The sequence below is a fragment of the Emydura macquarii genome, unplaced genomic scaffold, assembly GCF_026122565.2.
Source record: "Emydura macquarii macquarii isolate MOO-44397 ecotype Brisbane River unplaced genomic scaffold, CSIRO-AGI_Emac_v2 contig_2205, whole genome shotgun sequence".
Taxonomy (NCBI): Eukaryota; Metazoa; Chordata; order Testudines; family Chelidae; genus Emydura; species Emydura macquarii.
Genome location: NW_027132342.1, coordinates 13,203,905 through 13,221,648, shown reverse-complemented (window position 1 = coordinate 13,221,648; position 17,744 = coordinate 13,203,905). Strand labels below are relative to the sequence as shown.

General features: G+C 43.7%; 2 protein-coding genes across 2 annotated transcripts in view; one reads left to right on the top strand and one right to left on the bottom strand.

Moving 5' to 3' along the window:
* Nucleotides 1–17,744, top strand: part of SYN3 (synapsin III) — a 299,108-nt gene that overhangs the window by 147,132 nt on the left and 134,232 nt on the right. The window lies entirely within an intron of this gene.
* TIMP3 (TIMP metallopeptidase inhibitor 3) overlaps nucleotides 1–17,744 on the bottom strand; it is a 43,195-nt gene that overhangs the window by 2,534 nt on the left and 22,917 nt on the right. The window contains exons 2-4 of the mRNA XM_067559394.1: nucleotides 8,748–8,830; nucleotides 1,463–1,574; nucleotides 598–719 (exon numbers count right to left, since the gene is read on the bottom strand). Of these exons, the coding sequence (XP_067415495.1) occupies nucleotides 598–719; nucleotides 1,463–1,574; nucleotides 8,748–8,830 (317 nt within the window). The remainder of the gene's footprint in view (nucleotides 1–597; nucleotides 720–1,462; nucleotides 1,575–8,747; nucleotides 8,831–17,744) is intronic.

Below are 17,744 nucleotides of genomic sequence, written 5' to 3'. Positions count from 1 at the left end.
CTGCTGGTTGGTAGCTGCTGCAGCAGTCAGGGAGTGCGGCGGGCAGGGAGCTTGGTCCTGGCAGCTGAGACAACCTGCACAGTGCCCTGTCCTCTTTCCCTGGTGGACAAAGACCCTTCTTCCTGACTCCAGCCTTTCACCTGGCCCTCATCAGGTCTTCGTGGGCCCCGATAAACTTATCATGCCCCCTCTTAGTCTTAGGGATAAGTTGTGATAAGTTCTGATAATGTTTTTTTGGGGGAAAAAGCCTAACACCTTTTCCCAGCAGCTCTGCACAGAATTTCACTGATCTTCAAAATAACTGTGGTGGAATTTTCAGAGATTCTTCCTCACTGCTCCAAATTACACCAAAAAGTTCATAGAAAAGGGACAGGCAGAAAATTTTAATTTGTTCATTATGTTGTGAATTTGTTCATTATGTTGCCCGTGAGGAGGCAAAATTTGTCTGTTTTGCCTTCTGTAAAAAAAAATTTAAAAAAACCCCTCTTGCTCTTTGATTCCTTCCCTGACCGTTCACCTGCATTATTGCTATCCGCTGCAATGGGCACGGTTCTAGGATTAGACTTTTAATTGCATCTAACTGGAGGCAGTACGTACCTTGCAGCCACAACCGAGGTGGTAACGATGATTTAGTCCTTTGCGTTGGGCTAGAGTCAGTCGGTCCCATTTCTCATACAAGTTACACAGGCCAGTATAAACCTTTCCTTCGTACACCCGGCCTGGAAAACACAGAAAGGGACATAAATTAGTTCTTCTCAGTCTCAGTTTCCTGAGCCTGCTAATGTTCTCAATCCCGTGTGTATGCCTTTAGTCATAGTTCAGCAATCACTTTATTTTATTCCATTCTATTAGCTATGGGCCTGGTGAGTGAGACTTCTACAAGTTGGAAGCTTTGTACCCGTGTGAGAATCCCCACTGCCATCACATTCCCCTCTACCGCTGGGTGCACTGGTATCCTAGAGAGAAACAGGACTTGGCACGTGCTCTGTCCCCATTCTCTTTGCATCCTCATCTTAACAGCTCACTTGGTCTCAACTTGGTCCAAATGGGCTTTTCCATTTCTAGCTCAACTGAGCGGTGCGCCTACTTGTTTCTAATCACACTGGCCTGCACTGTGGCGGGCACATCAGCTCAGTCATGGATTAAGAGCCACTTGTCACAAAAAAATATTTGTTTCTGGCTATGTAGTTGGTCAACTGGAGAGATTTAAGGGGAGAAAAAAAAAGAGTAGAGGAATGTGTTGCTGATGGAGAGAAGCCCCAGAGACTGGAATGCTAGTGGCTAATTGTCACTGCATTCTAAGTTTTATGCGATATTTCAGCACAGGGAAGCAGACATGCACAGCCCTTGAGAAGCTGCTCATACAGCTGACCTACCTGCCCCCTTTCATGTGTGTATTTGGCAAATACGGATACAGACAGAAAAGAAGTCCTGATCATGAGCAACCCCAGTGGTCCTTTACCTGTAATTAGGTACTGGTACTTGTTCACTTCCAGCTTGACCCCACAAAGACTCTCAGAGGCTTCTGTGTAGATATATTGAACTTGTGGCATCTTGTCAAAGCCCCTGTACATCTAGAGGAATAAACAAAGACATGTTAGACTCTAAGGAGACAGTTTTTCAGCTTGCTGCTGGCATTTCCTCTAGAACCCTGAATGGTGTCAGTAGGCTATGTTCTGGGCAGTAAATTGCAGTACTCATGAAAGTGAGGAACTGATGGTACTAGCTGGACTCTGGCATATACTGTAAGTATATGATTTGCAAGCCTCCCCCAACAGGTCTGCCAAGACATCAGCACCCTCACCCACAACAACCTATTCAGCACTAGCACACAACCTTTCCACTTCACCTCACTTCTGACTAGGAGCGGCTACATCCCTGGACTTCCAGGGTTCTCAAATGTCCCAAAGCTATTTCTGGAGCAAGCGGCGAAATTAGTTTGAGTTTGTGAATCTTGTTTTCTGTAATTTAAACAATTTCCCTCTCCCCAAGGAAGATTTTTTTTAAAATAAATAAGGCCCAAATTTTTCAGTGTCCATTTAGTTTGGATGCTTCAGTTTGGGTGCCCAATTTGAGGCACCTGCCATAAAGACAAGATTTTGAGATATGTTAAGCACTGACAGGTCCCCATGACTTCAGCTGGGCTGAATATTTCTTTAGTTAAAAAAAACAAAAAAACAAAAAAACAAGCTTATGCTATGTATTAAGAAAACAACCACCCCCCTAAACTAGTACAAATGGGTACCATGCTGGTAGTATTACTATCTAGACTCTATGGTTTCTGTAGAATTTCCTCTACTCTCTGCTCCTCCCCTTTCCCACATAGTCTCTCCTCAGTGGAAGCCCACTGATGTTCAAGTTTGATAGAACTTTTGAACCCACAAGTGTTCACGTGGATTTGAAATGAGGCAGAAATGAGTTTGATTTTCCACAATATGGATCAGCAGCACTCTTGAAAGCAAACTAGCTATCATTCTGAAAGTGTGTCATGTGGATAAAATAACCCCTAAGAATGAAGATTAAGGCTGGTCAACTTTTTTTTTTATTTTTGAAATTTCAATGACTTATTTTCCTGAAAATTTCAACAAAAAATATGTATTTAGCTAAATTTTCATGACACTTTTTTCCTGGGTTTTTTTTGTTTGTTTGTTTGTTTTGTTTTGTTTTTGACCAGCTGTATGGCTGGCTAAAATTTAGATAGAAACAGTGGAGGATGAAGGGAATCACACTTTCATGAAGTTTCTTCCCTACCTGCTCAAGCCCACAAAACTCACTTGAGAGTAAATCCTCCCTGGAATTTAGGATCACAAGAAGTAGTTTAATGCATTGAACCTCTAGATCTGCCACTTTCCTTTTTCTCCATCTTTCTACTGTCTCACTGTTAAGACACCAGTTTTGCTAGCTTTAAGTTTCTCTCCCCCCTTTTATAGCTCTAAATATCTAAGCAAAACAAACCTCAAACACTATGAATTCTTGTCATTGTGTCAACTGGGAAGTGTCTTACGCACTTTCTCCCATGCTGCACCCTATTCCTGGAACTCCCTCTGCTCCCAGTGTACGTCTCCATTCATTCTTCATTCACATCCCTCCTTAACTAAATTCTTCCATAAAACTCACCAATGCCACCTTTCATTCATTAAAGGCCTAATCCAGAGCCCACTGTGGAAAAAACCCCATGACTTCCACAGACTTTGGACAAGTCCCTAACATTGCTGCCACATTCCCATTTAAAAAACACATTTAAAGAAATCTTGCTAGAAATAAAACCATCTTCTGGGTCATCCAGTGACTTTTCTACTTGTCTTATCTCTCCATGTTTATATTGCACTGCGGTGATCTTGCAGTATTGTTACTTGGTAACAGCAGTATTATGTAAAGTAAAATTCATTACAAAGAGCTTGTATTTTCCAGTCTTACTTTTAATTATGCCTGACAATGACGTAAGGAAAGGATTTTTTAATCATTCCGTACCAATCAAAGTGCAAGCATCATGCTCGGAATATGCAAGTGTATCCTTAACTGAGCATAAGCCTCACGTTAAATAGTTGATCCTTGCATGCCTTGCCTCATCCATGTGTTATCCTTGTAATTTTGTTGGTCTCCAGGGGATATACTTAGCTTGCCTGATTTATGCTGTATGTCTGTAGATGGTCCAGTGGTTAGGGCACTAACTTAGGACTTGGGAGAGCTGGGTTTAATTCCCTGCTCCTCCACAGACTTCCTGTGACTTTGCACAAGTCACTTAGCCTCCCAATGCCTCATTTTTTCATCTGTAAAATGGGGATAACATCTCTACCTTGCAGGGGTGCTATGAGAATATACTAAAGATTGAGGCACTCAGATACTACAGCTCTGGAGACTACATCTGAGGTGCTATAAACCATCACAACAGGACTGTATACTTTTGTTTTGTATAGCATCAAGCACATCACACGTGCTTAACAAGAGATGTTGCACTACCAGATGAGGCCTGGGCTCAATTCCTGAGTGCATTCCCTTGCTCAATAAATCATCAGGGACTGGAAGCACTGCAAAAGGCAGCACGCTCAGCCCTTGGAGAAATACTTCACTTCACACTGCAGTAACTCCTCCAGCTAATGGGCTCTAAAGAGATCCCCATCCAAACCCCTTCAACTGAAGGACAGTCACTGTGACATGGAGACTTGGGGAGGAGTGGGGGGGGGGGGGGAAGGGAGGGGAGGTACAAACCTGTGAGAACATATGGGAAGGGGAAATCTTCTATAAAAGACCTTTTGTCTCAATAAATAAATAAATAAATCCCAAGCATTATTTCTGGATACATAAAATGCCTGCAAGTGCCATTAGACTAGTAGACAAAAGCCAGCCATAAGCCAGCCTCTCTCTTAACTGCTACCCTCAAAGTCCTCCTGTCGCCACAGCTGTGTATTTTAGGAAACCTAATGACAGGGAGCAAAGTATTAACAAGTATTGCATGGCGGTGCCTGCTACTGCTACAGAAGTTCCGGTTATGTCAGCATTCCCATTAGCAATCCCCATTCTTGGGGATTAGGTGGAACTCTACCACAGAAAAGCATATTCAAATCATCTGGTTCCTCTTATTTCATGATGAATTTAGTACTGTGATGTCCTGTACCAGGATTATTTTCCCCTGTGAACTTTAACTGAGGGCAAGTTAGACACCAGCTCTTTCTCCTTATGACTACCACTGTTTCATCCCCTTACCTCACATTAAAGGTGAGCTGCACACTAAAGAAACAAGCTATTTTCTTTAGGCAACGTATGGTCAACATTCCTGCTTAGCCAGGCTACAATGAGATTGAGCAAAGTACTAAAATCCCATCTATTATTTCCTTCTCAAGTCCCTGAAATGGCTCTAGATAGTTCCTAGGATGCATTATGACATCACAGCTTACAGTATCCAGAAGATACTCTGGTGCATGAGACAGGTCCCATCAAGCTCAGTGAAGATTTCTGGCATGCAGTTTTGAAAGATCTTTCAAGTATTTTAGATCCCAAAAGGGAATAAAATGATTACAAGGTTGTCAAAACTACAAACCTCTGTGCTAAAAATCCTGCCACTGTCTTACATCTATGGGCTGGCCCTATGCTTTCTATCCAGGTCCCTTGAAAATCTAGCTGTAACATCCCATGATGAACTGTAGGGCATCACAGAAGTATGGGAGCTGGCCAAGACAAATGCAGGGGACCAAATAGGAAATACAAAGATAGACTGTTATTACTTAACATGCTCAGTACCACTCTCAGCCTGGATAGCCAAACAATTCAGCACAGGTTGCTGAAATAAATGGCTTGTTTGTTTTTCATTTGCAGGTGCAGGAGGGTTTAAAGGTGGCCAGCTAACACTGACATGTTAGTTTTATCATCAATGCTGTTTATACGCAGCTGTGCAAACTCAGATGCCTCATTAGCTTTTCTTTCCAGTAAGCGTACAGTAGGGCTTCACCGGGGTGAGAGCAGGAAAGAAGATCAGCTTCTATTCCCCCCCCCCAGCATCCAGCTGAATACCTTTTTACTGAGCACTCTAAGCGCAGCAGAAAAACCGCGGGGTTTAAAAGAAGATGCTCAGATTGTTTATTGAAAGTTAAGTCTGCAGGATGTTCCAGTTAAGCTAAATAGTTGGATTGCTATGGGTTCCTTCCTGTCCAAGGTCAGGTTAAAATACATGACACAATGTATCACCCCCCAACTGCACAGCACAGTGCCAATAGAACATGCTGGGCAGCACATGCAATCTCTTGGGGGAAAAAAAACCTCACTGGCTTTTGTTGAGCACATGGTTTCCTAACAAAATATTTCAGAACAGCTTCTGCAAAGACAATTGTCCTCTTGCAGTCTTGGTGTAGATCTTTGTGGACTAGTGTGTGATGTCTGCTGTAAAGACCCCCAACTGCTACATAGCAGCACAACCTACTGCAAACAGAACAGGAAACACTCCTACAGTTTGGTTTCCCTAATATAAAGTCTTTTGGAGTACAGCTGGGTGACTTTTCACAATAGAGTGCAAACGTGGGTAATGCAAAGCCAGACAAGGTGCAAGAATGACTGGGGATCTTTCCACACAACTCTTGCATCTTATCTAGGTTTGCATTTCCCATGTTTGAAGGCAGGGACACTGTTATAAGATGACTGCTGTAAATCCCAGTCAGAATCGCATATCCCAGAGGACACTGGCATTAGGACAATGAGGTAGAACCTGTATTACTCCAGCCAGAGGGAGTTCTCTCCTCTCTCGGACAGTATCCCAGACTCATGGAAACCTCTGCTTGTCTTGAACGAGTGTCAGCTATGTTATTCCCACTGTTGCCAAATTGAGGGACTGCTCAGACTCCATTATTGCTAGACCATGCTGTCATGAAACTGCTGAACCATATTCATTTTCCCCCTCCCACTAATAATTTTTAAAAATTATTATTGGGGATCTCAGTGAGAACCATCTGACTCTCTGAATATCAGACATGGGACAAACAGTGCTATGGTGGTGACCTTGAGTATCAGTAGTCGGTAGAGAAGGCAGAAGTCAACTGCCCATACATATCTGGTGGGGAAGTTATTGTTCACTTAAGCGCTTGACATTGAAATCACAAAGTAACACCTGTAATATGTCTGTGAGCCTGAAGGCAGAGAGTACAGTGAAGGACTAGAATAGCAAGAGATGCTACTGGGGAGGAGACTGAGGATCATGGGCAGAGCTGGGGAGGGGGAGATGCGAACAGAAACAGATGAAGCTGCTGCAGCCTGCAGAGGCTGAATAGCACTGGTGGCAAGGTGTGCAGATAGAGCTGGGGGTGGCAAAGCAGGACTGGCACAGCACAGGGTGCTGCTGGCGTGTACGGAGGTGATTGCCAAAGGGAGGAGTCTGGCTGCATTATGTCTTGCTTTAGTAGCCAATGTTATCGGTCGCTTCCTTTCACAAGCACAAAATTGACAGACTTTTTTTTAAAGCAAAGACCATTGCAAAGCGTAAGCAAATATATAACCTCAGCACCTCACACCCTCTTATGTGAAGTGCAAAAATTCCCCTCCATGGAAAGAGCCCTGCTAAGGCAGACTTTAGCAACGTGTGCGGCTTTGTGATAGCTTATGAAACAGGCTTTATGTCTCCTCCTCTCAGCTTTGTTGCTTAGTTATAAACTGCTTTATAAAGAGAGTTACTGTTACAAGGTAGGCAAGTGACTGTTTTCCTGAACCTTTACTTTGTCTAATATGTTTCAGATTTCTGCAACTGCTGCCAAGGCCTTTTCATTCCTTTTTTTTAAATAAAAAAGACATAAACCAGTCTTATGACTGGGACACTGCAGCCAAGTAAAACAAACCAGGGCTGATTTTCAACATTACATAACAAGGGATTCAGCTGGCCAAAAAAATAAAAATAAAAGTCCAAAGCATCAGGTTAAGTGAAATCTGTATCAGCTATAAGTAGGACTGCAGGTTCGTCATGGTGCAGAAAAGGTGATGGGTACTGTGGTGTCAGTCCATGACTTCCTGAAGGGAGGCTCCAGGTGGGTCGCTTTCCTGGTGCAGAGGTCCCAGGTGGTGAGCCTGCCTCACACTTGCCCCACAGCGTTGGTGCCTGCGTCCCAGGGAACTAAGCCCAACTCCCTGCTCTGGGTGTTGCAACCTGGCACCCGGACTCACAGCACCACTCACTCAAATTTGCCCCAGTCAGCCGCCTTCCCCTAAATTGTGATGGAGGGGTGACAGGACCCAACCTGAGGGAGTGGTGCTTCAGCCCCATGCACCTGGTCACAGCGCCCAGAATGGAGAGCCGGTGGCTTCACCCTGGGGGACACAGAAGCTACCGCTGCCTGCGGTGAATGCAGGGTAGACTCACTCATCAAGGCCTTGCTCTCCTCCTCAGGGCAGGATTATGGTCTGGGTGCTGGGGTGTAGGGTGCTGCCCTAAGTAGTCAGTGTTCCCTCCCGTGTCAGGACATTTTTTTAATTAAAAAAACCAAATCAATCCTAGAGCAGTCACTAAACCGATGTTTTTACTAAAATTTCTTGTGACTGTTCTGTGAGTTTTGATAAATAACACCGTGACACATCAGCAACCCTAGTTCTGTGGCTCGGGGCGCGGAGCGGTGGGGATGGACGGGCTGGAACTGGTAGAATGGGGACTGGTAATGAAACATACTTCTCATCACCTATAAATCACCCGTTTAAATCTAGCCCAGGCTGAAAGCGTCTGAAAGCTACTCTCCCTAAGCTGCTGAGTGGATTTTAGGAAGCACGTTTGCTTTCTCAGTCCAGTTCATACTGGACAAGTACCCACATTCTAACTGACACCTTTGTTGGCGGTCTCAGCAGAGAAGCCAAAGCAAGAAGAGGCAGAACGACCATCCCCTGACAGGCAGGAACACTAGCGCAGAGCCGAAGCTTATTGGTAGGGCCACATGGAGAAGCCTGAAATTCCACTGTCTACGCTGTATCTGCTCAGGATAAACAAGTCTTCAGTATCCAGAGCTGTCACTCTGGCATTTTTCACCACCATAAGTGTTAAGAAAAAAGGAAAACTCCAAAAGGCCAGCATTATGTGGTAGGCCTGGCCTACTGCCTCTCTCTTTCTGAGGTACGATTCTGTAAGTTGCTGACCGCCCTCCATTCCCATTGATCACGATGGATGTTGAAGGTGCTCAGTAACTAGCAGGACTGGGTCCTAAAAGCAGCCAGTGTTAGTGTTTAGTATGTAATTAGAATTGCCTTGATAGCTAAACCTAGCATGAGATGTCTACACACCCACCCACCTTCATCTGCTTGACGGTGTATCGCATCGTTCCAAAAGGTCCATCTTTCATGAGCTTCTTCCCCACCACTTTGGCTCGGATGACTGTCATGAGAGAAGAAAAATAAGACATAGTAAGCAACACGGATGTTGGGAAAATAACATTTCAGGATCTCTAATCCAGATGTTAGACCACACACTTAATTTCAGCAAAGTCACAGGGTTGGATGATACTGTAAAATAAAAATAAGAAACCACGGAACAGCTAAACTCTATTCTGTAGCCATTGCACAATTACTTGCTTTTCCCCTACACGTATGGACATTAAGAATCTCATTTTGATTCACAGGGGTTCAGCTGAGTTACCAAAGGCCACTGGGTGCCTTTGGTCTATTAATGAAATACTGTCCCTCCAAAGAAAGGATCCTGACCCCTCTTAAGAGATGTGAAACCACTGAGCTTGGTGTCTGTGCCTCTGGCAGGAATCTGGTGCAGAAGTTCCACCAGGAGAGGTTTCAGATGCACAAGGGGCCATAACCACCCCTCTGCCTCTGGATAGGGACCAGCATAGCCTAGAAAGTGGGTGCATTGGCCAGGGAGGGGGCCAGGACCAGGGAATATATTGATTTGGTACATCCTCTCAGCAGCCTCCACAGGTGGGGTTTATATTGAGCAGTCCTCCTTTGGGATGAATACCGGCTCAAGGTGTAATTTAGTATTTATGCCAGCACTCAAATCTGGGCCAGTGATGCTATCCTGTCCAGTTAAAAGTTATTTGGTGAGGACGGCCTTTCACAGACTAAACTTGGATATTAAAGTGCTTTGGCTAGTTGCAAGAAATCCTAGCTATATGCGCCCAACCCCTAAGGTTATTAGTCACTTATGCTCAGGGGATCATATTTTGTGGTGCCATCAATGGTGGTGTAATTTAGTGAGGGAAAATCACCCCCATGCAGCGGGAAAGCACAAAGCCTATATGCCTCTGTGGAGTCCACTTAAATCCTCAAAACAGGGCTAATGTGGGACCTAAGGGGTGCATGATTTTTCCACTGAGCCGATCAGGGTGAATTTCACTCAATGTCTCAAGGAGGCAGAAGGGCATTCAGCAAAGAACTGTACATTTTTTTAAAAAATGAATGTATTTCTGGTCCTTAATACTGCTCCTGGAGCTCCCAGTCACTGTGAAGCCACAGCACATTGGTCTGTGATGTCAAAGATACCAGGGACTCTGCTGGTGCTGTACTAAACTGGGAGCCCACGGGTCATGCTATTTTTAATATGTGCTAAAAATAAATCAACCTGAACCCCCCTGGGTATCTCCATCACTCCAGTGAAGTTCCTTTTGTTTGGAATCTCTCAGAGAAATGCATACTGGGTATCCATAGTGATTGATAACATCAGGACCTTGAAATCACTTTTGTAGATGTTTTAGTTAGTTTACTATCAATTATTAGCTGAATGTTCTCCTGCTCTTTGATATTTGCGGCATTCAGCAAATAACTACCATCATCTTTTTTGGAAAAAGGTTTGCGGCATTCAGCAAATAACTACCATCATCTTTTTTGGAAAAAGGTTTGCAGATCACCTTCAAGTCTCGACAAGACAGTAAAGATTAGAGATTGAGAGAGGCTAGAAGGAATTATTCAGCTAAAGCTCACTGCCCCAGAACAATTGTATCATGTCATCCAAGCCGCAGAAATAGTTTAATCTTTACCATGGCAGAAAAAAATGAGCTCAGAGATGCTAAGTTCTGGAAAGGCTAAAGTTTATCACTTGTCCCCTCCACTCCTCCAAGAGATCGTTGATTTTTTAAAAACCTGATCACAATCAATAATACTTTTAGTACCAAAATGGGACTGAATAAACCCAATGAAAACGTCTTATATTTAGAATATTAAGCCTTTCATTTTGAAGAACCATTCAAAGTACTTCAATTCCTAAATAATTCAAATGACACTAATCATAAAGGGAGTGGAACTGTGAAGGATTTGCTGAAATAGGTTTTGGGTTTTTTTGTTATTCTACAGAGTTTGGGGGGAAATGACATTGGCCCAGATATGCAGCTACTGGGGTATCAGGATAACTAAATTGAAGATGAGCTGAAGAGTTGGCCCAAACATGTTTTTAAGCTTCTGATAGTCCAGCAACCAAAAAGGACTGTGCACATATTCCATTTCCTTTGACCTTGCTAACATTCTGATATTGACTCATTGGACTGGGAGGAGAGTTCACTTCTTTCAGAGAAATTCAGTACAACCTTTATCTTCTGTTGAATGATGCATGCCATGGGAAATGCTTCATTTAAACAGGGAAATTGTTACTTTGCTAAAAGGAAAAACTCCACTGACCAACTTAGTGATTTAAAGGCATGATAGGTTATGAGTGATAGAGGAATTTCAATGGAATTTTGAAATGCAAGCTGTTTTATGACAAATCCTAAACAGCTTCTAGGTCTATTAAGTTATTAAGTAACATGTTCTAAAGAAGAACAGGCTCCCAGTTAGCAGTTTCCAGGCCCTGCCTGAAGAGCTTACAGTCTAATTAAGATAAGTAGAAATAAGTTGGTGTAAAAACCAACTAGAAGGAATGAGGAAAGGAGGAGGAGTGAAACATTAAAAGGATCAGGTGTTTATTGTATAGGCTAATGAACAGCAAGCAGAAGTCCTTACTAACCAACAACTTAGCTGTTATCATTTAGCAGCTTCCCTGAGGTCTCAGGACAGAAGTATCTTGAAGAGGGATATGACGGAAGAGAAGGAAATGGCTTTACAGACTAGCTCACAGAGGGTGTTCTGTGCAGACGATGTGGAATGGAAGGAAAGCTTGAGGAAAAGTTAGTATTTTGTTTCTATTATGAGAATACCTAAGAACCCCAAATCAAGCATCAGGACCTCATTATGCCAGGGATTCTACAAACAAGAGAGAATCCCTCTGTGAGAAAGACAACAGATGGATGAAAGGAAGGTTAGGACAAGGACACAATAAAACAAACAAGGTAAAATGAGAAATCAAATGATAGAGACACAGAAGCATAGTAGCGGAGGGGCACAACATATGATACAACACCAGATAAGCAGGGAAAACCAAATTTACAGAACTTTAAAGGTTAGAAAACAACCCAACTCTTTAAAGATATTTAGAATTAACATAATTCCTGCAGAGCTGCGTGAATTCCATCCGCTATCACTGATGGACTTAGCATACAATGAAGTAAACAAGAGAGGGCCACATTGAATTCTGCTGCATATTAAGCTATTGTGATAGGGAGAGGAAATCAGCGTTGGCTAATAAAGGATAAAAACAGTAGTGAAACCTCACATTACTGAGGGGACCTTGAAAAACAATGAAAAATCAGGGTGGAGGGAGGTTAAAACTATTTAAGATTCCAAATCAATAACATGTTTAGACTTTTGTGACAGACAAATGCAAGTTCTAGCAAAACAGATGAAAATCAGTTCTTTCTTCACGAACTTCACTGTTTCCCTGGTAAAAGTTTAACTGGAAGCACTTAACATAGCGTAGAGACTTCATAAAAAAGGCTGGCTTTCATTTAGGCACTAGTCAACAAATTTACCAAGAAATCAGAGAATCCAGAACTTGGGTCTTTGTAACTAAACGTATGTCTCCCCTTACAGCTGGGATGTTTAATTTCTACTTTGGTAGATGTACACACGCTACTTCTGCTCGAGCTAGCATACTAAAAACAGCAGTGTGGTTGCAGCTACACAGGCAGTAGCACAGGTTAGCTGCCCTGGCCCCTGGGAACGTACTAACGCAAGCTGTTGCTCATGCTGCTGCTACAATGCTATATTTAAGCAACAGCTCGAGCACAGCTAGCGTGTGTATGTCTATTCTAGCTGGGAATGATACCTCCCAGCTGCTATGTAGACATATCCTAAGTGAAAGAGGATCCCACTTTCAATTAATGCAATGGTTGTGAACAAGCAGTGATTCGCTAGCTAGATTAATGGGTCTTTTGTGCCTCCCCTCCCCAGTTCCTATGGGTTTTATTCCACAGGGTGGTCAGACAGCTATTCTCACTAACTCATCTTGATCCAAACTATGAAAAACAAAATTACACTAGTCTGGGCTCAAATGAATGGGTAGAATCCTCCTTACTCCAAGGCAGCTAGCCTCTGGTCTCCCAAGCAGCAACCCTTATACAGTGTCCTGCTTTTCCACCAGAGAACCTGATCACCTGCAGCCTCAGGTTCCATCTCATTCTCTTCCCCTGAGCACCTGTGCAGCCAAAGGAAAAGCCAAGCTGTTTGCTAGGCACCAGATAGTATTCTAATTTGAGTCTACCCCTATGTTCTGTGGTGCTGAAATCCTGCTCCCAGAGATCAGACTGCTGTGTCCTCTGAGTGACTGCATGAGGGCTGGAATGGGAGGGAATGGCTCTGCAGTTGCAGCTCCAGCCAAATGGTCCCATCTCTGTGGTTCTTCCAAGCCTAGCCTGCCCCCAGACCTTCCTTCTGAGAGCATGCTGTGAGTCTCCCCAGAGTTGGGCTCTGTTTGCATCGCTATCCTGCTCCACCAAATCCAGCCCTTTCCTCTACACCCTGAGAACCCCCACTAGTTTATTGCCAGAAAGCCCTTCCCACCTGGGCAGAGGGTACAGAACCTGTCCTTTACTGATTAAAAGACCTTCAAAATAAACTAAACATTGTTTGTTTTCCCTACTAATTTTTAAAGCATTTTGCTCTATAAAGCACATGAAGTCTACAGTATTTCTGCTGCAAATTCAATCCAAGTTATCTAAAGAAGCCCACTTACTTTGTGGAAACTCCTATTTTAATCAACAAATGCATGCTAACCAGCAAAAGGTGCTGTGAACACTCCCCCTGAACTCTCCCTTTCTCCCTGGAGTCCTATTACAATCCTGCTATTGCCAATGGGAAACTTTATCCCACACAAGTGGTCACCAAAATAGCTGCATATTTTTAAACCACAGCTCCTTTGAAGTGGGGCCTATAAAAATACTCCGGGATGACTGTCTCTTAGTGCTTTGGGGTTTCAGGTCGGGTCACTTTGTGGGATTCAAGCGATTGGCAAAGTCTCATTAGTGATTCATAATTATTTACGTGAAGCTAAATTAGGTGGGGATATAAATCTTTGATAAGATAAGCATGGCAGCCACGCTATGGTTCAAAAAGAACCCAATGGACTGATTCTTAAATCTGATGTTCATTTCCTTTAAAATGTATTTGTGGGGAGAGAGAGAAGTATTTACTTGTGGCTCTGAACAAATAACTTTAAAAAATCCTTGCTGTCCACTTCGGCTCTGGATATATATACACACAGCATGAAGGCGAAAAAAGACAAGAGCATATTTATATCTTTGTTCTTTGGTGTGGTTTGTTTTTTATTTTTTAAAGAAAAATGTAGTGTTTAGGAAAGCACAGAACTGATAGCAGCATAGCACTATTCAGGCATCCGCCTGACAGCTTATTTTTTATTGTTTATATTCCCCTAGCATCCACAATGCGGTAGGGACTGCCTACCCACACAGACCCTGATCTATGGGACTGACCCAAACCTTTCCCTTGATTTCAATAGGCATTGGATCAGGGTCTAAGAAGGTAAGCAACACAGGAAGCGCATGAGAGAGAATCCAGATAGGTTTGATTTATTTGGTTAAATATGCATCAACTCTAGTCAACTGCCCCTTGACCTATCCATTATTAGTTATCCAGTTTCTTGAAGGAGTCACAGTAGCAGTGGGTCTTGAGGTGGGATTTGACGTAGGAGAGGACAGTGGCCTGACAAGTCAGATCATGGAGGGCAGTATGGAAGAACAGTCACAGACAGTTGTTGGAGAAGTGGACAAGTGGGAGACTAAGGCTAGCATCATTTTCGGAGCTGAGGTGGTGATATGACACAAGAGGACTTGTAATTATTCTGTGGTTACATCCATGCACACACCAGCTAAGCGACATACATGGGGCATGAGTAACAGAACTTTGGAGCTCTGACTCATCTGAAAAACAAAGGCCTCTACTGCTTTAGCTAAAGTGGAATTCCCATTAGCTGTCAGTCATATTAAAGAGTGTATCCTTTCTTGTAGGCTGGCAACTGGATGGTGACATTATCACAAATGTAACATTACGTTAATCAGAGGGCAGTAGTGCACACTGACCAGTGCACTGTAACCTCTGTCAGTGTTAACCTGCAGAACTCACTGCCATCTGAGTCCCAAAAACTCTTCTCACCAGAGAGTGCTAGTTGTCACAAAATGTGTAGGGTTTTTCTCTTTAAATGAGGGCAGACCCCTTTAGGGGCAGGGATTAATCCCAAACCCATTTCACTTGTGACACAGAAACAAAGGTTGATCAAGATAGCAACTCCTAGACTTTCCCATTTTGGTTCCAAGGATTTCATTTATCGGTGTGTCATTTTGGCAATTTTAAGTAGGAGGATCTGGTTCAGATAAAAAACCAGCAGTGAATTAAAATAAATGAGGAAGTAGGAAGATTTACGTATGCCATAATGAAAACAGGGGTGACCAGATATCTGCCCAGTTGCCATGATATATAGATTTCAAAATACCACAATGCCATACAGTCAGCTGAGTGAGTAGAATGGATTAGAAGCAAAACTATGGCTAGCAAGGGAGTAGCCACTAAGAAGTGCCATGGGAGAAAAGAGACCTGTGCCACAGACTTGGGATAAGTAACTAGGCTATCAAAGGAACCACACACACAGGTACGGACACATCCATGTGTGATAACAACGGATGCATGGGGAGGGCATCCACAGGCAGAAGCTGTCAAAGCAAAGGATGTGGGATCAGCAGTGTGGCAAGGAAACTATACAAAGTCTCCCTTCCCCAACAAGATCACTGACTGCATCCAGGTCTGGCCAGACAAAAATGTATTTGCCTCCAGGAGATGGATGCACTTGAAGGGGCAGCCTAAGTACTAGGCCTGTGAAACCCCAAGATCAAGGTTGTGCTTGCACCCGATCTTTTACTGCAACACAGGCTGCCTACTGAGGGTATTTGCAGCCTTCCCTTTCTGCCTGCCCTGGTAAGAATGCCTTTCTGCTCAGGTGTGCGTGTGTGGAACCTACCCGTGGCTGCATCCTGCAGGGCTTAAGCAACTGAAGTTTCTACAACTCATGGCACACCTCACGTGCTACCAAGAATTCGATGTATGATAGCATTCACAAGGACCTCCTTGGTCAGGTGTTATGCTGCTTTCTGGGGCTAAGTAAATGCTGATGATCATTCTTAGCTGATCAGTCCTTTAAACAGACTCTCTCTGTCTCATGGGCTGCATTTCTTTCCACGCTCCTCAGGCTGATCTGTTAGTAACTACACCAGCATGGTTGGTTTCCTTCTTCGTTGAGGAGCACAGCTACGCGCCAGCCATGACCCTCTGACAAGGCACACTTACCTAGTTGTATTTAGGCTCTTGGGAGGCTTTGTTAAATTACCTGGTGGCTATGTGATAGCCAAGCGGGTGGGGTGGAGGACGCCTTTGCAGCAGCAGCAGCCGTGCACTCTTCCCCCCCAACTTCCCCAGAAAAGCCAAATGTAGGGTTAAATATAGTGAGTACTCCTGCAAGATATGGGAAAATGGGTACTCTCCCAGTAGTTGTTTTGCCTTAATCTGCTTATACCAGAGTAAGAGCCACCACCTGCCATCATCACCACACTAAGTGAATTAAAAATTAGAGGGTTCTCCACAAATTTGTATGTTGTGGGGTGATGAAGCAGGGGGCCATGAGGGAATACCAGAGAAGGAAACTCCTTTTTTCCAATCCCCTCCAACCAAAGCTACTACAATTCACCAACCCAGCCTTCCTGTTCTCTGGGAACTAGTCACTGCCAGAAGAGCTGCTACACAGCACCAAGAGAGGAAGTGGGGAGGCCAGGAGGATAAGCATGCTGCCTCCCTAGTGCCGCCTGGGAACTGGAGTCCTAAATGTTGATCTCTTGCCCCTTTGACACATGTATCATGAGAAGTGGCTGAAGCACTCAGAGTGCTGTGCACCTGCCTTCTGAAAAATCTGCCATTTCATAAGCACCTAAAACTGACAGTCGCTTTTGAAAATATAGGACTTTCTGGTAATGATTAAAATGGACACTGCTGCTTCCTTCACTGAGCATGGAGAAGAGATTATATTTTCTAACTAGCTCTTGTGACTCCCATCTCTTTTATGCCACGTCTCATACACCTGTTCAGGTGTTACAGAAGAATAAGAGTAGAGGACAGACATATGGCATTTGTATGAGCACTTTATGCCTTGTTGTAACCTAGGGTATGTGCCTGCAGCAGACTAAAGTCAGATGGATGCAGTGCAAGCATTGCAGTTTATGACTTACAGTACTTTAGCAAACTGCCTGTATACTAAAGAACTCCACAGATTAGATGCTTTGACTGTATTAACTGAGGGGCTGGACCAGATATTGCTGCCAGACCTACAGACAGAAGAGGGCACCTCGCTCACTGGGGTTCCATCCTCCAGGTTGGAATGAGTGAGGTATTTGCCACTCATGTTCTAATGTCACCAGGTGTGGGGCATAAGTTGCTTCATGCTGACAGATCTCTGGGGAGGACTTGAGTATACCTGGGGATGAATGCAGACACCACTCCTGAACACATTCCTCTAGAGCTGGATGAAAAATTTTGACTAAACATGAAATTTTGATGGGGAAAAGAAAAATAATTTAAAAAATGTCCATCCCATCTCACACCCCTTCCCCATCTTCCAGCCAGATCTAACACATCCCCTAGTGGTCCCCAACCTGTGGTTTTAAATCCTTAGCCCCATCTGGCATGTGTCAAGGCTGTTTGAGGTAGCTTGAAAGAGACAATCATGCACTGTATCTCTGGGGGTAGGAAGAGTCCAGTTAAATGGCTTCATATGGGGGCCGGCATATGTTTGTTATCAACTGCAGTAGGCCAGGGTTGGTTCAGACATCTTACTGCTAAATATTAACCAGGTTTGTCATGTCCCTTTATTCTGCAAATTCCACACTGCTGAGTGTTAGTTTGTTCCATGGGCTATAATG